The sequence below is a fragment of the Trichosurus vulpecula genome, chromosome 3 (assembly GCF_011100635.1).
Source record: "Trichosurus vulpecula isolate mTriVul1 chromosome 3, mTriVul1.pri, whole genome shotgun sequence".
Lineage (NCBI taxonomy): Eukaryota > Metazoa > Chordata > Mammalia > Diprotodontia > Phalangeridae > Trichosurus > Trichosurus vulpecula.
Window position 1 is genome coordinate 382,728,803 of NC_050575.1, and position 19,993 is coordinate 382,748,795.

Here is a 19,993-nt window from a genome sequence, read left to right on the forward strand (position 1 = left end):
AGACTCCTATAACTTGTAAGTGGCCAACAATTGGGCAAGGACTGTGTGGAAGCTTCTGAACCTCTGATAAAGCTGTCACACAAAGTGTCACAGAGATTAACTAAAGTAAATCCAAACACTGCCCAGGGGTGTGGGTGGGGGAGGGGGAGATAGTCTTAAGGATATCTGAGTGAGGGGAAGCTGAAACACATGCTTGGCACTAAGGTAACAGATGGTTTAGGGAGCAAAAGCAAACCCTTTCTGAGGCAGATTGGGGTTTTTTTGTTCTTCTTGTCACTTGTAAGGCTCAGCAAGCAACAGCCTAGGAAACATTTTTAGCTGACAACTTGGTGTTGCTCAGCACCAATGCTACAAGAGTGAGCAAAGTTAGCAAAAGGCCATCCCCCTCCCAATCAAAACGAAGAAGGGAAGTGGGGAGGCAAGAGAAGGGATATTCTGACAGCCAGTTCTGTGGAAAGAGGGAAAGAACTAGAAACTTTAATTAAAAAATTTTGAAGCGATCCCCTTTCATTCATTGTTACTTTCTCTCACTTGGCCTGGAGAACAAACCTTATGGCTTTTGTTTGGGGATGTTTTATTTATTTATTTTTCCTGAGGGGCTGGTTCATGGCTGAACAGCTTTCAAATGAGTCCTGCTTCCTGAACTCATGCCTGAGCTCCCAAAGTTCAAGGGTGAGAAACGTGATCTTCAGTATGTGCTGGGTTGGCACATCCCCAAAATATTTCTGAGTTTACCTGTGATTTGTTAAACCACCAAAGAAAGAAAGAAAGAAAAATTCTCCAGTTCCTACTCTGAGATTAGATCCATTCCCCCAGCTGCCATAGTTAACAGCCTATGTTTCAGATTCTGGATTGGAGGAGAAGACTCCACCACCCTGGGAAAAACTAGACATCTGTTCAGAGGTATAATCCCAGGAGACATTTCAGATGTGATTATAACACTTGGAAACTTCAAGGAACTGCATTTTCACTAGTCTACTCCCTCCCTCCCAGAGAAGTATCTCTTCCTAGTATATCAATTCTTAGCAGCCAACACTGTGATGATGGATCTCTCTAAGCTGAACTGAGGTGGGGAGAGAGTGAGTGTCTGCCAATACAGGCTGTGGTTGGGCTGAGGTCCACACCTTTCCACGGTGGTAGGACCCGCCAAAGTTCATGCTCCAATAGTATGGCCCTTGGGAAAGGAAGTCCATCTGATACCCCCTCTAAGACCCCAAACCAACTACCCCAGGGCAGAAATAGCATTTGGCTCTATTCCATGCTTTAACCCATAGCCTGCAAAGTCTTTTTGGACTAGAATTCAAGAATGTAGCCGTCAGTTAATAAATATTTAGTAAGCCTACTATGTGCCAGGTACTATCGTGCTATATGCTACTATTGTGCCAAGCGCTGTGGATACTAAAAGGCGCAAAAGCCAATCCCTGCCCTCAAGGAACTCACAATCTAAAGGGAGAAAGAGCACACTCCTATATCAGTCTCCACTGAAGAGTTTCCAAGATCAAGAAAGAAGAGTTTGACGCATTTACCCTAACACTGTCCTACTGAGGTTTTGATAGCAAAGCAAAAGAAGTAGCAAGTTTTGAGTCTAGGGCTTTGTAAATGATGAGTACTCTGAGGAGATGCCACGACCCTGCGTAATTTCTCGGATGGTAGAAGTGGAGAAAGGAGTTACTATAATGATAACTGGAAACGAATACCTTAAGTAGCGAAAGACAATGGGACTGCCTAGCCCAGTTACAAAAGTGACTCTTAGCCTGCAGTAACATGAACCCTGCAGATGCCGAGGAGAGGCTGCGCTAGAGTAAGGAGTCCTGAGTCAGGAGGCTCCCAAAGGTGTTCGAACCACTGCCTACTTCTAGAAAGGGGACAGTAAGAACGTTCGCATCCAGTTCCTCTGCTGCCCACCCAACGGTTTGGGATCGGGAAAATGGGAGCATTCCGAGTTTGCACAAGCAACTGACAACACGCAAGAATAAATGCACTTGCTGGTGAGCGATCGAAACGCGGTGCTGGTGTGCGCTTACCTGTGCATTCCTGGATAAAGGATTGGTACTCGGTTCCCTGTTCTCCAGGCACAATGGTGGACCCGTTGTATTTAAAAGTCACCCTTCAGGACGAAAGTAAGAAAAAAAAAAAACATTTGGATCTGAATGGTGACAAGCTTCCAAGAGGTCATCAAAACCAAAGCAAAAACGGAGCACTGGCTTTAAAAAATTGTATTGGAAGGGGGGACTTATAAAAGGCTGTTTCTTTACCTAAACCCGTTTACTACCCGAAAACGGCTCAGAGGAGCCAGCCACCCATCCATCCCCCCCTTTTTTATTGGGCGGAGAGGCTGGGATCAACTCAGTACTTGTAAAATCGATTACAAGTTCACCTCCGCCTAAGGGGAGGAGGGCAGCGGCCGCTGGGGCTGAACTGCATTTCGTGCAGTTCTGAATCGCTCTGGCCGAGGAAATAGGGGAACCACACAAGTAGGCTGAAGCTTACCAGATGACATTCGTGCTATCATCCCGTACGAGATTGTATGCCTCCCGGCAAGCTTCTTTGTCGATCTTTGTGGCCATCTCTTGTGACCAGAAACTGGATTCCAAAAAAGAGAGGAAAGAGTGCCAAAAGGGATGAACCAGTTGGGAAAGAGGCAAGGGGAAAGACCCCAGCACTTGACAATCCGAGAGGGTGGGTCTCAGTACTCAGCAGCAACAGCTTTATCAAGATTGGAAGAGGAGTGAGAGACCGACTGATGCCAGAGTCTAGAGCTTCCAGTACCACAGTAGGAGCTAGCACTGCCCGCTGCCTACTGAATGAGCTCTTAAGGAGGCGCTTAACCCACTCACTGCGGGCTCGCAGGGCGGATCGCCTTCTCTGCGCTGAGTTAAGTCTTTGTCTATTGGTCCCGAGTCAGCCGGCTTGCGACGGGGGGGCCACAGCCGCTTTTCTGCATTTCTGCCAATCAGAATGAGAACCATTCTGAGCGACACCCCTATTCAGGACGGCAGAATGGTTTTACCTCAAACTCCCCCTCCCCCCTTCTGCTTTGGCTCCTACTCTTTCTCCTCCGCCTCTTTTGATTCGGCTCTGCTGCAAGGCATTACTGGGATTTCTGTGTTAAGTGATGTAACCGACTCGACAGTGGAGAGCTGTAAATGCTAGTTTGGCACAGACCAAAATCCACTTATTGGCTCCGTGATTTTTAGTGAAGGAATTCGGTAGACTGGACATTTTCATTATAAGCCAGGGAGGTATAAAAACCCATGAATTAGACACCCTATGTTCTTCGTAGGAAAGGATTTTAAGAATTGTGAGGGATTTTTGAGAACACCTGACCCAACCCTCTGATTTTATGGAAGGGGAAATTGAGACTGAAAGATTTAGTGAATGGCCCAAGGTCACGCAGGTAATTAATTCTATGGACGATCAGCTCAAAGGAAAATTTTAAATGTTTGTTTGAAAACCGCATTCATTGTGTATTACAAGTAATCGGTCAATGGAAAACTTCCTTGGAATTCAAATAGAAGAGGAAAGGGATCTCAGAAGGTTTTGAAAGTAGAAATCCTGGAGACAGCAGTCCAGGCATTCTTTCTGATATCTGGTCTGGAAAGAACAGGGGAATATACAGTCAACAAAACATTTGTTAAATGACTTCTATGTGCTTAGCTGTGTGACTTCGCTGTGGTGCTATTAAGTAAGATAAGATAGAATCTGCCTTAGTGGGTAGAAGTTACGTAGACCGTGAAAGCTGGAAGAGACCTGGAGGTCATCTAACTTGTAAGATACTCTGTCTAGAGCTGGAAGGTACCTTAGAGGTCAGTCTAGCCTGTTCATTTTACAAAGCAGGAAATAAGCTCCAAGAGGTTCCTTGACTTGCTCAAAGTCAGTTAGTGGTCAGACTTAGGTCCCCTGAATGCTAATCTCAGCGTTTTCTCCACAGTCACCTCTGCCTCCAGTTATCATAATAAATTCAGCAATCTCTCTATCCAACAAACCCCAAACAATGAAAGAGAATAAGGCCCATAAGCTAGGCAGTTAAGTAACAGTGGTTAGAGAATTGGGCTTGGAATCAGGAAAACTCATCTTCATGAGTTTAAATCCAGCCTCAGATGCTTACTAGCTGTGTGACCCTGGGCAAGTCACTTCACCCTGTTTGCCTCAGTTTCCTCTTCTGTAAAATGAGCTGGAGAAGGAAATGGCAAACCACTACAGTATCTCTGCCAAGAAAACCCCAAATGGGGTCACGAAGAATCCGACAACAGAAAGGATTTAACAAGAACAAGGCTCATAAAAAGGTTCAAAGTCCTTGGGATATAGAGGCAAGTATTGCATGATAATGAGTAATATAATGCCTAACATTTATTTGTAGAGAATATAGTTTTCAAAGCATTTTCACATTTATTAATCATTTGATCCTTGTACCATCATGTACTAGATGTATGATCTTGGTCAACTCATTTCCTTTCTCTAAGTCTCAGTTTCCCAATCTGTAAAATGGAGATAATGATGCTTATAGCCTTACCTTCCTGGCTTGTTTGTGTGTGTGTGTGTGTGAAAGTAACACTTAGTAAAACTGTTGTTGTTCTGTCATTCCAACTCTTTGTGACACTTGGAGTTTTCTTGGCAAAAATACTGGGGTGATTTACCATTTCCTTCTCCGGCTCATTTTACAGTTGAGGAAACTGAGGCAAACAGGGTAAAGTAACTTGTCCAGGGTCACACAGGTAGTAAGTGTGTGAGGCCATGCGATTTTTTTCCTTTTCTTTTCTTTAATTATTTAAATTGACAAGTACTTATTTTCTCTCCCTCATACACTTTTTGTTCCAATTTAAAAGAAAAACAAAAACCTAGTGGCCAATAGCCAATAACAAAAAAAAATGTTCAATCTTATTTGATCCTTGCAGGGAATCTAGGGGGGGAGACAGGGGGCTCATAAATGAGCAAAGAGAGATTAAAAGAGTTGCCCAGGGTTAGGGTACCCACAAGTGTCAGAATGGAGGGTTAATAACCAGGTCCCCAGGCTCCCATTCCAATGCTTCACTCTCAACAGAGTGGGAGGAGCCAAATCATGGAATTTCCCAGTAGGGAGGGAACTAAGGAGCCATCTAGCCTACAACATACCTGAACCAGAATCCAGCCCCTGCACAACATGCTCATGAATGGCCATCTGACCATCTTGGAAGAGCGTCAGTGAAGAAGCGCTTAACCTTGGGTATGTCCTGGACCCCTTTTAGTAGTTGGGCAAAGTCCATCAGCCCCTTCTGCGATTTATGTCATATGTGCAAAAAATAAAAGGTGCAGGATTATAAAGGAAACCAAGTGGGGAAGGGGTGCTTAAGAAAATCTCTTAAAAAAAAAACAAAAAATCTAAACTCATAGGCCCCAAGTTTAGAAGCCTGGTGTTAGTGGATCTGAAATTGAGAGTTGGAAGCTACCTTTGAGGTCAATTAAGCCAACGCCTTCATTTTATAGAAAAGGAGGCTGTGACCCAGATAATTAAGTGACTTGTCCAAGGTCATACACCAGGCAGAGCCAGGTCTTCTGGCTCCAAAGAAGGAACAAGTTGAAACGGCCAGATCCTGATTAAGATCTTGAGTTTGGGGTGTGTGTACACTTTTATTTCCTCAAGCCACAGTTACCCAAGCCCTTAAGTTCCTACACAGTGATGAATGAGAAAGCAGTCTGTATCTGTCTCTCTCCTGGTTGCGGCTGACCCCCCCTACTGGTCTAGAAATGTAAAGCATTTTTGTTTTTAGATTGGTCTAAGATTTCGAGCATCCACAGGAGAACATCCTTTATCTGCCAAGAGTATTAGAATACAAGGAACTAAAGAAATGATCTAGACTAGAGGTTCTTAACATTTTTTTTAATGTCATGAACCCCTTTAGCAGTCTAGTGAAGCCTATTGTCAGAAGAATGTTCTTAAATGCATAAAATATATAGGATTAGCATTTATGTAGTACTTACTATGTGCCAGGGATTGGGCTAAATGCTTTGCAATTATTATCTCATTTAATCTTCATGGTGGGTCCTATTATTTTCCCCATTTTACAGTTTGAGGAAACTGAGGCAAACAGATAAAGTGACTTACCCAGGGTCACACAGCTAATATCTGTCTGAAGACAGATTTGAAATCAGGTCTTTGTGACCGCAGACCCATTTACAGCCACCTAGCTGCCTGTAAATGAATTACATTGAAATACAGTTATCAAAATATTTTTGGAAACAAGTTTACAGACCCAAGGTTAAGAACTTTTATTCTAAATAATAATAAAAATTTAAAAAGAACCTCTGCCTATTTGGAACTGTGCCCAAAAGGCTATTAAACTGTGCATACCCTTTGATCCAGCAATTCCACTACTAGATCTGTATCTCAAAGAGATCAAAAAAAAGGATAACGGACCCACATATAGAAAAAATATTTATGGCAGCTCTTTTTGTGGTGGCAAAGAATTGGAAATTGAAGGGATGCCCATCAATTGGGAAATGGCTGAACAAGTTGTGGTATATGAATGGAATGGAATACTATTGTTCCATAAGAAATGATGAGCAGGCAGATTTCGGAAAAACTTGGAAAGACTTACGTGAACTGATGTTGGATGAAGTGAGCAGAACCAGGAGAATATTGTACATAGTAACAGTGGCATTGTGTGATGACCAAATCTGATAGACTTAGCCCTTCTCAGCAGTGCGATGATCTAAGACAATTCCAAAGGACTCATGGTGGAAAATACTATCCACATCCAGAGAAGGAACCATGGAGTCTGAATACCGATCGAAGCGTACTATTTTCTCTTTTTTGTTGTTTTTTTCTTTCTTGTGTTTTTTCCTTTTTGTTCTGATTCTTTTTCCCCAACATGACTAGTGTGGAAATATGTTTAATATGATTGTATATGTATAGTCTATATCAGATTGCATGCCATCTTGGGAAGGGGGGAGGGGAGAACTCAAAATCTTGTAAAACTGAATGTTGAAAACTATTTTGCATATAATTGAAAAAAATAAAATACTATTAAGTGGAACAAAAAAAAAAAGAACCTCTGCTCTAGAAAAGGACCCATATGGACAGAAATATTCATAGTAGCCTTTTTTTATTGAGGTATCATCTATTGGGGGCTGGCTGGACAAATTATACTATATGAATGAAATGGAGTACTGTTGTGTTGTAAGAAGCAACAGAAGGGGTAGTTTCCAAGAAGCCTGGGAAGATTTGGATAAGCTGATGCAAAACAAGGTAGGCAGAAACAAGGGTACAATTTATACAAAAACAGCCCTGCAAAAATTAACTTTGAAAGACTTAAGAACTCTAATCAACACAATGACCGACCATAGTTCCAAAGGAACTTAGTAAATGTTTACTGATGACTGACTAGCTTTGGAATTAAATGACTTGATTTAAATCCCAGTCACTTGCTACCTATTTGACTTCAATATAGTCATTTCATGCCTGTTCTTCCTTGTAAAATAGTGGTTGGCCTAAATCAGCTCTAAGGTCCCTTAGTCCTATTATCTTAGGAAATAAGAAAAGAAAGATTTGCTGGAACCAAGTTATAGAAGGGCCTTGAATGCTAGGCCACAGAGTCTAGATTTCATTCGGAGACTTTAAGGAATCATTGCCAAATAATCATCACGTTTGGACTATGCAAACGTCTCCACTGTATTTCTCTGCTAACTTTCTAAACACATTAAGCTGTGTGGGCTTGTTGATCCAGGAAACATGTCAGACTCTTAAAATGCTGTCTTTAAAACAGGCAAATGCAAAAACATTCTATATTATGTGCATGCATTAAAATGTATTAAGAATAAAAATTCAGAGTAAGCTACATCCTTGGTTCTGCATTTGTTCTGGTTGTGAAAAAACTTCCCACCTCAGCTGAAGTCAATGGTTGCAGGTGAAGCGTGGCCTTGGCATCCCTTTTCATCAAGGTCAAAGGCATTTTGAGGCTGATAACCAATAGGCTGTAGGTATAAATAGAATCCTGTATTTGTGGACTCTCTGTAGTTGATAGCTTATACAAACGTTGATACCATATTACTATGAAGAAAGATTTTAGATATAGGGCTCAAGAAAGTTTGCAAGCCAGGGCTGATAGTTTGGCTTACTTAGGCAAGTGGGACAGATGGTTTCTATCTAATCTTTATGGGGTACCTGGCTGCCTGTGCCTAGTATAGTACCCAATAAATACTTAATTATGAACATAGACTGTCTCATTATTTTTTTAAGGTATAACATTGGGTAACTTCATTTTCAATTTTGAGATATCAGGGCATAAAGAAAATAATTTAAAACATTTTTAAATTCCATAATCAAAAAATATTCTAAAATCCAAACTCTTTTAATAATAGCTATAGCTGGCATTTATATAGCACGAAATTCTTTGTCTTATCTCATTTGATCTTCATAGCAATCCTGTGAGGCAGGTAAGACATATATTGTTATCTTCAGGCTCAGGTAGGTGAAACGGCTTGTCCAGGGTCAAATGGCAGATATTGGTAGCCATATTCAAACCCATGTCATGCCTGACTCATTTCACTACACCATTTTGTCTTTCCTTAAAGGAGTTTGGAGATTTAGTCCATACCCAAATATAACAGAAGGAGAAACTGAGGCTCGGAGAGATAGTGACGTATCTAACATATTACACAATATATCATACAAACGTAACAGAGTCAGGATCAGACTGAAAATTTTATTGTAGGATCAAAGTGTCCAGAGAAGACAGGAGCCCTTATACTTCACCATACTGGATTCCAAGGAAGAGAATATCAGCGAAGTATCTGAACAAGTCTCTCATTCTATCCTGGCAAAAAAGCTGGAAAAATGTGGCCTCCCTGATAGTACAGTCGTTTGTAGCTGAATAATCAGACCCAAAGAAAACTTATTAACATAGTAACCCAGGAATTTCTCCTTGGCCCAGAGCTATTCAGCATTTCATTAGTGATTCAGATGAGGATGGGGATGGCAGATCTATCAAAACTGCATACACATCAGGGAGGGCTAGCTACTGTGCTGGATGGCAGAGTCAGAATTCAAAAAAATCTCAGCTGGGTAGAGTGATAGGTCAAATGTAACAAGATGGAATTTAATAGGGAAAAATATGAATTTTAAAGTTGGGTTCAAAAAAATCAGTTGTGCAACTCTAGGACAGAGGCCGCTAGGTGAAACAGTGGAGAGAGTGCTTGACTTGGAGTCAGGAAAAAACCCTACCTTATTGACTAGCTGTGTGACCCTACGGAAGTCACTCAACCTCTCTCAACCTCAGGTTCCCCATCTGTTAAATGAGGAGAACAACAGGGCAGGGAGGGAGAGAAAAAAAGAAAAAAGAAGAAATTTACATGATAATTTTATTATCTCTTTAAAAGGAATAGCAAGTTGTACATGATAGATTTGTAGCTTTGTGTGCAATCTTTTTTTTTTATTCTACCATGTTATGGAAATGCTTGTTTTAGTCCATAAATTAAAAATAAAATTAATAAATTTTTAAAAAAATAATAGCATCCACCTCCCAGGGTTGTTGTGAGCATCAAATGAAATGACATATGTAAAATGCTTTGCAGACCTTAAAGCACTCTATAAATGCCAGCTACTAATATTAATAATAATAATAATGAAAGCATTTATTAAGCATTTACTATGTGTGAAACACTGTGCTAAATGCTGGATATAAATGTACAAGCAAACAAAACACACCCTGCCCTCAAGGAACTTCCATTCTAACAGAAGACAACACATAAATGAGAATGGTGACTGGAGTGATACGGTAAATGGCTGCTATGTCCTTTCTAGGACTCGGACTGTTCATTTAATTACTGTTGTCAGATGGGAGATGGAATCACAGTGGGAAGGTACCTTGGCTGCTACTTGGTCCAAACCTTAGACAAAAGTGATCCTCATTGGAATGGACCCAACCAACTATGGTCCAGCCTCTATACTCCAAGAGGGAGAAACCCACTACCTCCCAAGGGAGGGCATTCTGCTTTGGAAAAGCTCTAGGTGCTGGCAAGTTTTTCCTGACAACAAACCTGAACTGGCTTTTTTGTAACTTCTGTCCATCGCTCCTGGCTCTGCCATCTGGGACCAAACAGGACAATCATTATGGCTTCTCCACATGATGGCCCTTCAGAAAGCACAACTATCTATGTGCCCCTGAGTCTTCTCTCTTTAGGTCAAATCAAGTCACCAAGTATTTATTAAGTAATTACTGTGCAGCAGGCATTCTACTAAGCTTTGGAAATACAAATATAAGCAAAAGGGAAACCAATTCCTACCTTCAATGGAGGAAAGCCAACACATAAAGGGGAGCTAAAAAGGGAGGTACTTGCGATGTCCAAGGGGGGGAAGTCTGAAGAATGGAGGATGGCAGGTCTGGGCCCTTCCTCCAAATGGAGGTTCTGGGAGTCTCCAAATGGAGAAAAGGGCACAGAGCTACTATACATGCGTAGTTCCTACAACCAGTCCTGATCTGTCACTGACTCAAGGTCCTTCCCCAGCCTGGCTGCCCTCCTCTGGGCACTCTCCAACTTGTCAATGTCATTTTTAAACAATGGTGCCCAGAACTGAACACAATACTCCAGATGACATCCGATGAGGGCAAAGGACACACATGATCTGAGGAAAACCCATGGTCAGGGAACTTGTGTAGAGGGAACTGCTGGGGTCTCCTACTGGTTTATTCTTTCCATTTTCACTTTGAATCTATACACTGTGACTGCCGGGGTGCTCTCTGTTGAGTGTCTGCTTCTCCCCTCTCAAGTTGCCCTATGATCTTTTCCCTATAGGACTGAATGTCTCAATTCTTTTACATCACAAGCCCAGGGATTCTCTCAGCACTCTGTGATCCCAACCCACAGTCCGTCTATGAGAGCATCTTGTAGGTTTTGAATCTATCTTATTAAATGTTTTTAGTCTATCTCAGTTATCATTTCTTGAATTCAGGCTACCCTCTGAGCCAGAATGAGAAAATTCTGTTCAACTCCCATCTTGCCCTGACCCATGCATATCACCACAGGAACTTTACCTGGCAAGACTATAAGTGGTTGTTGAGTTGTGCTAGCAACCTCTGTCCTCTTTCCTTTCCAGTGGACAAGCCCAAATCACAGCAGCCCCTATACTGTGATTCATGTGTATATAGGATACTTACTTTCTTGATCTGCAAATTTCATCAATGTGTGTGTTCCCTATGCCACCCAAGATCTCATTCCCTCTCCACATCTTAGTAGAGAGTATGAGTTGGGGGTGGCTAAGGAAATTCAGTATCCATTGGCTAACTTCCTGGTGATGAGCCACCTGGGACTAGGAAAGCTGATCCTCAGGTATCTGAGACATCGTCGAGCTGGTTTAGGACTTTTCAGAGTTTCCATTCTCCGGGCATTTTTTGTTCAGTTATTTTTCAGTCATGTCTGACTCTTTGCGATCCCATTTGGGGTATTCTTGGCAAAGATACTGGGGTAGTTTGCCATTTCCTTCTCCAGCTCATTTTACAGATGAAGAAAGTGAGGCAAAAAAAGGCAAAGTGAACTAGTGTCTGAGGCTGGATTTGAACTCATGAAGATGAGTCTTCCTGACTCCAAGACAAGTGCTCTATCCACTGTGCCACCTAGCTGTCCTTCTCTGGGCATAGCCTTCCGGAATATAGGGTCATGTCTAGGCTGGGGATAAGTCATCAGAGGTGTCTTTGAATATTTTTGTTTTATTATTGCTGTTGTCATTAGCAACAATAACAACATAGCAATTAAAGTTTGCAAATCCTTATGCTCTCACCAATCTTCAATCCCTCCCTGTCTACTGGCTGCTACCCTGCTATCAAACATGCCCATGTCTCTCCCATCCTCAAAAACCCCTCATTTGATCTATCCATCCCCACTAGTTATCATCCTTTTGTGGCTAAACTACTTAAGGATACTGTCTATAATTGGCGCCTCCACTTTCTTTCCTCTCACTCTCTATATCACTCTGCCAGTTGGCTTCTGATTTCATCATTCTACCTAAATGACTGTCCAAAGTCACCACTGATCTCTTATTGGCCCGTTCTCAATTCTTTTCCTTCTTGATCTCTGTATAGCCTTTGATACCCTTAATAACCCTCTTCTTGATACTCTCTTCTGTCTAGGTTTTGTGACACTATTGTCTCCTGGTTCTCCTACCTCACTGACTGCTCCTTCTTTGTCTTCTTTCTTGGATCTTCATCCAGGTTGAGCCCACTGACTGTGGGTGTCTCCCAAGGCTCTGTCCTGGGCCCTCTTATTCCATATTGTTTTTCTTAACAATTTCATCAGTTCCCAGGTTTAAATGATCATTTCTATGTGGATGATTCTCATTTACACATCTGTCTGTCCAGCCCTAACCTCTCTCCTGACCTCTAGTCTCACATTTACAACAGACTATTAGTTACATCTCAACCTTGACGTCTAGACATCTTAAATTCACCATGTCTAAAATAACTCATTATCTTTCCTCCCAAACCTTTCCTTTTTCCTGATCTCCCTATTACTATTGAGGGTATCACCATCCTCCGAGTCACCAGGCTCATAACCTGGGTCTCATCTTCCATGCATCCACCTCTTTTTGTCCTCTGACATCTTCTTCCCAGCTGTCAAAATGATATTTCTAAAACACAGGCCTGACTATATTGCCCCTTGATTCAAAAATCCGCAGTGGTTCCCTATGGCATTCAGGATCAACTATAAAATCTTCTTTGGCTTTTAAAGCCCTTTATCACCTGGACCTCCTTCTACTTTTCTACTCTTCTTTTTGGAAATAATTGAGTTAAGTGCCTTGCCCAGAGTCACACAGTACATGTCTGAGGCTCGATTTGAACCCAAGTCCTCCTGACTCCAGACTCAGTGCTCTATCCACTGCACCACCCCTACTTTTCTTAGACCTTAGTTACCTCCCACTATTCCTTGATCCAGAAACACAGATCTCCTTGCTATTCCTCAAACTCCATCACCAGACTCATACTGTTTTCACTGGCTCTTCCCCATGTGGAAAATTGTCTCCTTCCTCATCTCTGCCTCCTGATTTCCTTGACTTCCTTCAGTCTCAGCTAAAGTCCAGCCTTCTGGAAGAAGTCTTTTAAGTCTTCCTTAATCTTAGTGCCTTCCCTGTGAGACTACCAATAACTTAGTCTGAATACATCTTGTTTGTGCATAGTCATTTGTATACTGTCTCTCCCACTGGATTAAGAGCCTCTGGAAAGTTGTACTCATGGTGGTTACTACAGTGCCTGGCACATAGAGAACACTATATAAATGCTTATTCCCTTCCCCTCCCCTTTCCCTTCCTGGCTGACTGACAAGGCACTTTATGTATGCTATCTTGTTTGATCCTCACAACAGCCCTATTAGGTTAGATGTTATAATTTACAGATGAGGAAACTGAGGTAAGAGAGAAAGGAGGGGAAAGAGAGAGAGAGAGAGAGAGAGAGAGAGAGAGAGAGAGAGAGAGAGAGAGAGAGAAAATAATTGGCCCAAGGGCACAAAGCTAGTAAAATGTCTGAAATAGAATTCAAGCTTGGGTCTTCCTGCCTCCAAGTCCGAGCATTTTAATCACTACACTAACTAACTAACTTAGAATGCCTAAGACTATTTTAAGGATTTCCCAAACCACCAACACATAGCTTCCTTCCAAAAATTTTTGGAGCTCCAGAGGGGGCGGGGAACCCAAAGCTGCACAGAATCAAAAAAATATGTGTCACAGCAGAGGATCACATGTTCCCTGGTGTGTGGGGACAACTCAGACTCCACAATTGTGCTCAGGATTTTTCCTTTTCATTTTTCTTGGGGGGAAGATATTTAAGAATAGAATTGCCAAAGGCTGACCTATCCCAAGGGAGCTCCTGTCTCCTCCCAAAGCTATTTCTGTCATCTTTCTCAAGGCCATTCTTCCTGCTGTGTTGCCTGAGTATGCTCTTCAGGAAAGCAGCTGCCTCCCTGTAGGATGTCCCTCCGATAGATCCAGAAAGGAAATCGTCATTTCCAGGAGTGCTGACTCCTGGAGTGCCCTGGGGCAGGAATACTATGGACAAATACGTGGAACCTAGGGAAGAGAGGGCATAGGGAGCACTTGGACCCTTACCCCTCTGAACTTTTATGATTCTATGATATACAGTGTGTAAATAAGAGAGGAGGGTCCATGTAACATGGTGGAAGAGGACTAGATGAAGAGTCAGACCTGCATTCAGGTCTCCTACTTATCAACTACATGATTTCAGGTCAGCCATTTCCCCTTCTCTGGGCTCAGTTTTCTTATCTGTTAAAACAAGGATATGGAACTATACTTTCTGGCTTTAAATCCTATGACACTAGATTTTTTTTAATAGTTGTGTGATGCTGGGCAAGTCACTTAGCCCTGTTTGCCTCAGTTCCTCATCTGTAAAATAGACTGGAGAAGATGGCAAACCATTCTAGTATCTCTGCCAAGAAAATTCCAAATGGGGTCAATAGGATTAGAGATATGATTTTCCCCCCTCTACCTTTAATCCAATACTTGAGAGTACTTTAGCTCTTTGAGGAAGACTGATAAAAAGGAAAGAAGACAGGAGACTTGGAATTGAATCTGTTCCTTGCTGGGTGACCTTGGTTAAATCATTTTCTATCTCTAAGCCTCCATTCCTTCATCTCAAAACGGAGGTGGTAATAATATTCACACTACTTACCTTATAAGATTGCAGTGGGGAAAGTGCTTTTAAAATGCAATGTCAATATGTGTTATTCTTGGGTTTTTTTGGGCCAAACTTGTACTTTTATTCATACGGGGGATTCTAAGGATCGAACATCCCTCCACCAACACTTACTTGTGCTTTCCAGTTTTAGAGAATGGCTAGCTCCATCGAAGGTTTAGATGACCTCTTCTATGATTATATCACTGGTCTATCAGAAACAGTGCTCACTGGAACACAAGCCTTCCTGACTCCACGGCAGCCTTCCATCCACTGTGCTAAATTGCCTTTCATTGTTACTTGAACACAGACTAAAAGTAGTTCTCAAAATTTTGTCTAGTGAGGGCTAAGCCAGAACATTTTGGCAAAGATGCTAGCAGTTTTTCAGATTCTTGGCTTGGTTCTAATATTATCAAAGCATCTCTTAATTATTGAACCATCAATTGGCCAAAACTATTAAAAACTGGCAGAAATAAGTGTGGCTAGCATTCTGTAAAAACATACTTTTACCAGGGAGAGATAAAATAGAGAAAGAAAACTATAAATCAGTATCCCTAATGAATATCAACACAAGATTTTTAAATAAAATATTAGTATGTTTAAAATGTTATTATACACTCTGAAAAGATTTATATCAGGAATGAAGGGTTGGCTCAATATTAGGAAAACTATAAATATAATAGGTCATATTAATAACAAGAACAAAAATCACATGATTATATATATACATAAATATCAATAAATACAGAATAAAAACTTCTGACAAAATACAACACCTACTTCTGTTAAAAATAGTAAAAAAGCATAGGAATAAATGGACCTTTCTTTAATAAGGCAAATAAAATCTATCAAAAACCAAAATTTCACTTTATATGTTATGGAGATAAACTAGAGGCCTTTCCAATAAGATTTAGGGTAAAGCAAAGATGTTCATTTTCAATCAATCAACAAGCACTTAGTAAGTGTTACTATGTGCCAGACCACTGGGAATGTGAAGAAGGCAAAAGCATGGCCCCTGTCTTCAAATAGCTTACATTCTAACAGAGGAAACAACATGCAAATATCTATATACCTACAAGATACATAAGGCACAAATAGTAAGGGGGAGAAGAGACTGGGAAAGGCCTCCTACAAAAGGTAGAATTTGTGCTGTCTTGAAGGAAGCCAGGAGGCAGAGGTGAGAAAGGAGAGCATTTCAGACACAAGAAATGTGGGAAAACCAGTGAAATATGTAGGTCTACTGGAAAAGAAGGGTTTGCTACCTGAATAGTTGAAATGTATCCTTTGTAACTTGAGTATTTCAAATATGGAACAAGTATCAGTCCTTTTTTTTTAAATCTGGCTAACAGTTGCATCACAAAAGAAAAACTGGCAAATTTAAACTCCAAAATGCTTCACAGAATTTGATTCCCCTCATGTCAAACAAAACGTGTGATTGAATTAGAATCTGTTACTACTGTTTAGAAATCCCAACCTTCAAGGATCAGTTCCATGGATTGTCTTCATGAAAAAAAATTTCCAACCTGATAATTTGATGCCATTGGTAGTTCTATTGTGACTGTTATTTGATATAAAGTTAAAAATTCTAGCAATAGAAATAAGATAAGAAAAAAGAAATTGAGGGAATAAGTATAGGTAAGGAGGAAATAAAATCATAGCTTTTCGTGGGTAATATGGTGACTTGCTTAGAAAGCCCTCGAGTCAACCAAAAATTAATTGAAAGAATAACTTCCACAAAGTTACAAGATTAAAAAGCAAATCTACATTTTTTTAAAAAGCAAGAAAAACTACAATGATAAATTATATTCAAAATAACTACAGAATGTATAGTCTGCCTACCAAGACATAAACAGGAACCATTATGAATATAACTGCAAGACACTCTTTATAGAAATATAGCCATAAATAATTGGAAAAATATTAATTGCTTACGGGTAGGCTAAGACAATATATTAAAAATTACATCATAAAAATTAATTTACTTATTCAGTGCCCTGCCAGCCAAATTACCAAAGGATTATTTTATAAACCTAGAAAAAGTAGTAAAACTAATTTGGAGGAACAAAAGGTTAAGAATCTCAAAGGAAATGGGGGTGGGGGGGGTGAGAATGGGAAGGAAGCCTAGCAGTACAAGATCTCAAACTAAACTCAAAGCAGTATCCATCAAAACACATTATTTGGTATGGATTAAAAATAGAAAGGTCAATCAGTAGAACAAGTATAGAACATACAGAAAGAATTGAACGTGCCAACATGCCAACTCAAAGACCCCAGATATTGGCATAATGACTTGCTATTTGAGAAAAACAGTGGGGACATTTCACAACGGGTCTGGCAGAAATCAAGTTTAGAGCAATATCTCATACTAAATACCAAGATCTTTGTGGTTTCATGATGTATTGTGTCAACACTGTCTCAAAGAATTCAGAGTTAGACCACCTCTAATCCAAGTACAGGAATTTATTGAGGATTGACCAGCAACTCAGGCAAACACAGGCAAATTTATAGTGTATCGATGCTGATTACATTACAGAAATTATGAATATTCAAAATACAGGAGAGGTTTGTTAAGGGATTAAGTAATAGGAGAGGGGTCTGTTCTATGGTTCAGTGGTCTAATATCCTAGTTGTGCTGCTGTCTGATTGGCTAGATATGGTGGTTCTATTTGATCAAGATAGAAAGTTAGGTATTGTGGTCCTGTCTTGGGCTAAAGGATGGTGAGATTGTGGTTGTGTACAAGAACACACCTGTTCAAATATGTGATTCGGATCTGAGGGCAGTGGCTAGCTAGAGGCAGTAGCTATGTTGAGTCTGGGGGCCTGAGATGTGGTTAATGCCAAAATACATGGTTAAATCAGGGTATGTCTGCTGTTCAGTGGGGCCCATAAGGAAATTAAAATACTCAGGCTGGGGGCAGCCAAGGATGGTTCCAAAGGGATTCATGACTTAGAGATGAAAGATCACAGCATAGGCAAAATAGAAGAGAAAGAAGTTGTTAACTTTTTGGAATTATGGATAGGGGGAGAATTCATGACCAAACAAGACATTGAGAGGATCACAACAGATAAAATTAACAATTTTTTATTATACAAAATTCAAAAGTTTCTGCAAAACCAACAGAGTTAAAAATGTAAAAGGAAATACTTAACTGAGAATAGATATTTGCAGCAAATTTCTCTGATAAAGGTCTCATCGTGGAGATATACTAAGGAATGGATTAAAATTTATAACAAGCCATTCTCCAATAGACAAATGATCAAAGCATGTAGTTTTCAAAGGAAGAAATACCATATATAAACAACCAAATTTTAAAATTATGCAATCACTCATAATTAGATAAATAAAAATTAAAACAATCCTGAGTTTCTACCTCACAGTTATCAGACTGGCAAATTGTCAAAAGGAAAATGACAATTGTTGGAGGGGCTATGGAGTAACAGACACACTAATGCACCACTAGGGGAGTTCTGAATCAGTCCAGCCATTTTGAAAAACTCGGAACTAGGACCAAGAAATCACTAAATGGTGTATATTCGCTAGCCTGCGAATACTTGAATCCAGAAATACCACTGATAAGCATATACACCAAAGAAATCAAGGAAAGAAGAAAAGGCCTCATGTATACTCTATTTATGGCATCTGTTTTTTATTAGAGCAAAGACCTACAAATGAAAGGAGTCACCACCCCATAGTAAATGGCTGAACAAATTATGGTACATGAATATACTATACAGTATGATGAAAGGGATAATTTTAGAGAAAGCTTTGAAGACTTAGATGAAGAAATGTAGAATGAAATGAGTAGAACCAAGAGAATAATTGATACAATAGCAACATTGTAAAAAACAAACAACTTTGAAAGACCTGAGAATTCTATCAATGCAATGAACAGCCAGGTTTTCAGAGAACTGATAATAAAGCAAGTTACCTATGATGGACTTAAGATGTGAAACAAGGCATACATTTTTGAACCTGGTGTGCGGGAATTTGTTTTACTTGATTGTACATATTTGTTATAAGGATTTTGTTTTTCTTTTTCTTTTTTTTTTTTTTTGGCCATTTCAGGGATGAGAGAGATTGATTAAGGATAGAGTCTCTTTCCCACCCCACCCCACCCCACCCCCCTGAAAAGAGAAAAAAATGACAAGCTGAATAGTTTTGAAAGTTACTTATTGAATTTGTCATATACTGAAAAATAAACCCAAGCCCTATATAACAGAGATTTGCAAATCTTTGTTTAGTTTACTCCCTCTGTACCACGATGAACATGGAAACATTCTCTTTATTTGGTTCTGAGTAAAAAGAAAGTAAAATGGAAAAACCATACTCTTAAGGTTACCATACCATAACTTGTTTTTAGCTGCTAGCCTGCAGCTCCTCGAGAGCAGCCTTTATCTCCACTGCTTAGGGGCACAGTGGATAAAGAGCTTGGCCTGGAGTCATGAAGGACCTGAGTTCAAATCTGACCTCAGATACTTACTAGCTGTGTGACCCTGAGCAAGTCACTTAATCTTTATTTCCCTCAGTTTCCTCAGCTGTAAAATGCTGATCATAATAGCACCTACCTCACAGGATTGTTACAAGGATCAAATGAGAGAATATTTGTAAAGAGCTTAACACAGTCCCTAGCGAGTAGTAGGTGCTATGTAAATGCTTCTTCCATTCCCTGATTCCCTTAGCACAATGCCTGGAGCATTGCAGTAGCTTGATAACAGCATTTGGGCTGATTCTTTGCTGACTATAGTGTGCTGTGATAGAGAATACACATGGGAGTCAGGAGACCTGGGTTCTAGTCCCTATGTACTTGAAGCTTAAAATAGATGACCTTTGAGATTTCTTTTAATTGTAAAATTCTTTGATTCTTATTCTGGTTCTACTATTTCCTGGCCTTTAAGACCTGGATTCTAGTCTTGGTGGTGTGTAAGTCACGTCCTTTCTCAGGCCTGTTTGCTCCTATCTGTGGAAAGCAAAAATTGTTAACCAATGGTGCAAGAACTCCCAAGGGATCCATCAATATATTTCAAGGAGCCAATGAACTTGGACAGAAAGAAAAAAATCAGATTTTTATTTTCACTAACCACTAATAGAAATTTAGTATCTCCTTCAGAATTTTGAATGTAGGCAATAAACCACAGTTATAATAGAAGTACTTATGATATTGCCACAAATAGAAGTTATAAATATTTCCTTGTCTGTACAACTGTTGAGAATATCTCAAAATATTGTTTCTACTCATGATCATTTTGAAATTGGTGTGCTTATTAGGTCCAGTTCTAGATCATACATGATCTTAATATTACTGAGTACAGATGCTCTGACAATTAGCAGTGTCCATGGGTTT

General features: G+C 40.2%; 1 protein-coding gene across 1 annotated transcript in view; it reads right to left on the reverse strand.

Annotated features, from left to right (window-relative positions):
* Positions 1-2,903, reverse strand: part of COTL1 (coactosin like F-actin binding protein 1) — a 65,423-nt gene extending 62,520 nt beyond the window's left edge. The window contains exons 1-2 of the mRNA XM_036753069.1: positions 2,491-2,903; positions 2,025-2,107 (exon numbers count right to left, since the gene is read on the reverse strand). Of these exons, the coding sequence (XP_036608964.1) occupies positions 2,025-2,107; positions 2,491-2,567 (160 nt within the window). The 5' untranslated portion in view covers positions 2,568-2,903. The remainder of the gene's footprint in view (positions 1-2,024; positions 2,108-2,490) is intronic.
* Between the last annotated feature and the right edge of the window lie 17,090 nt (positions 2,904-19,993).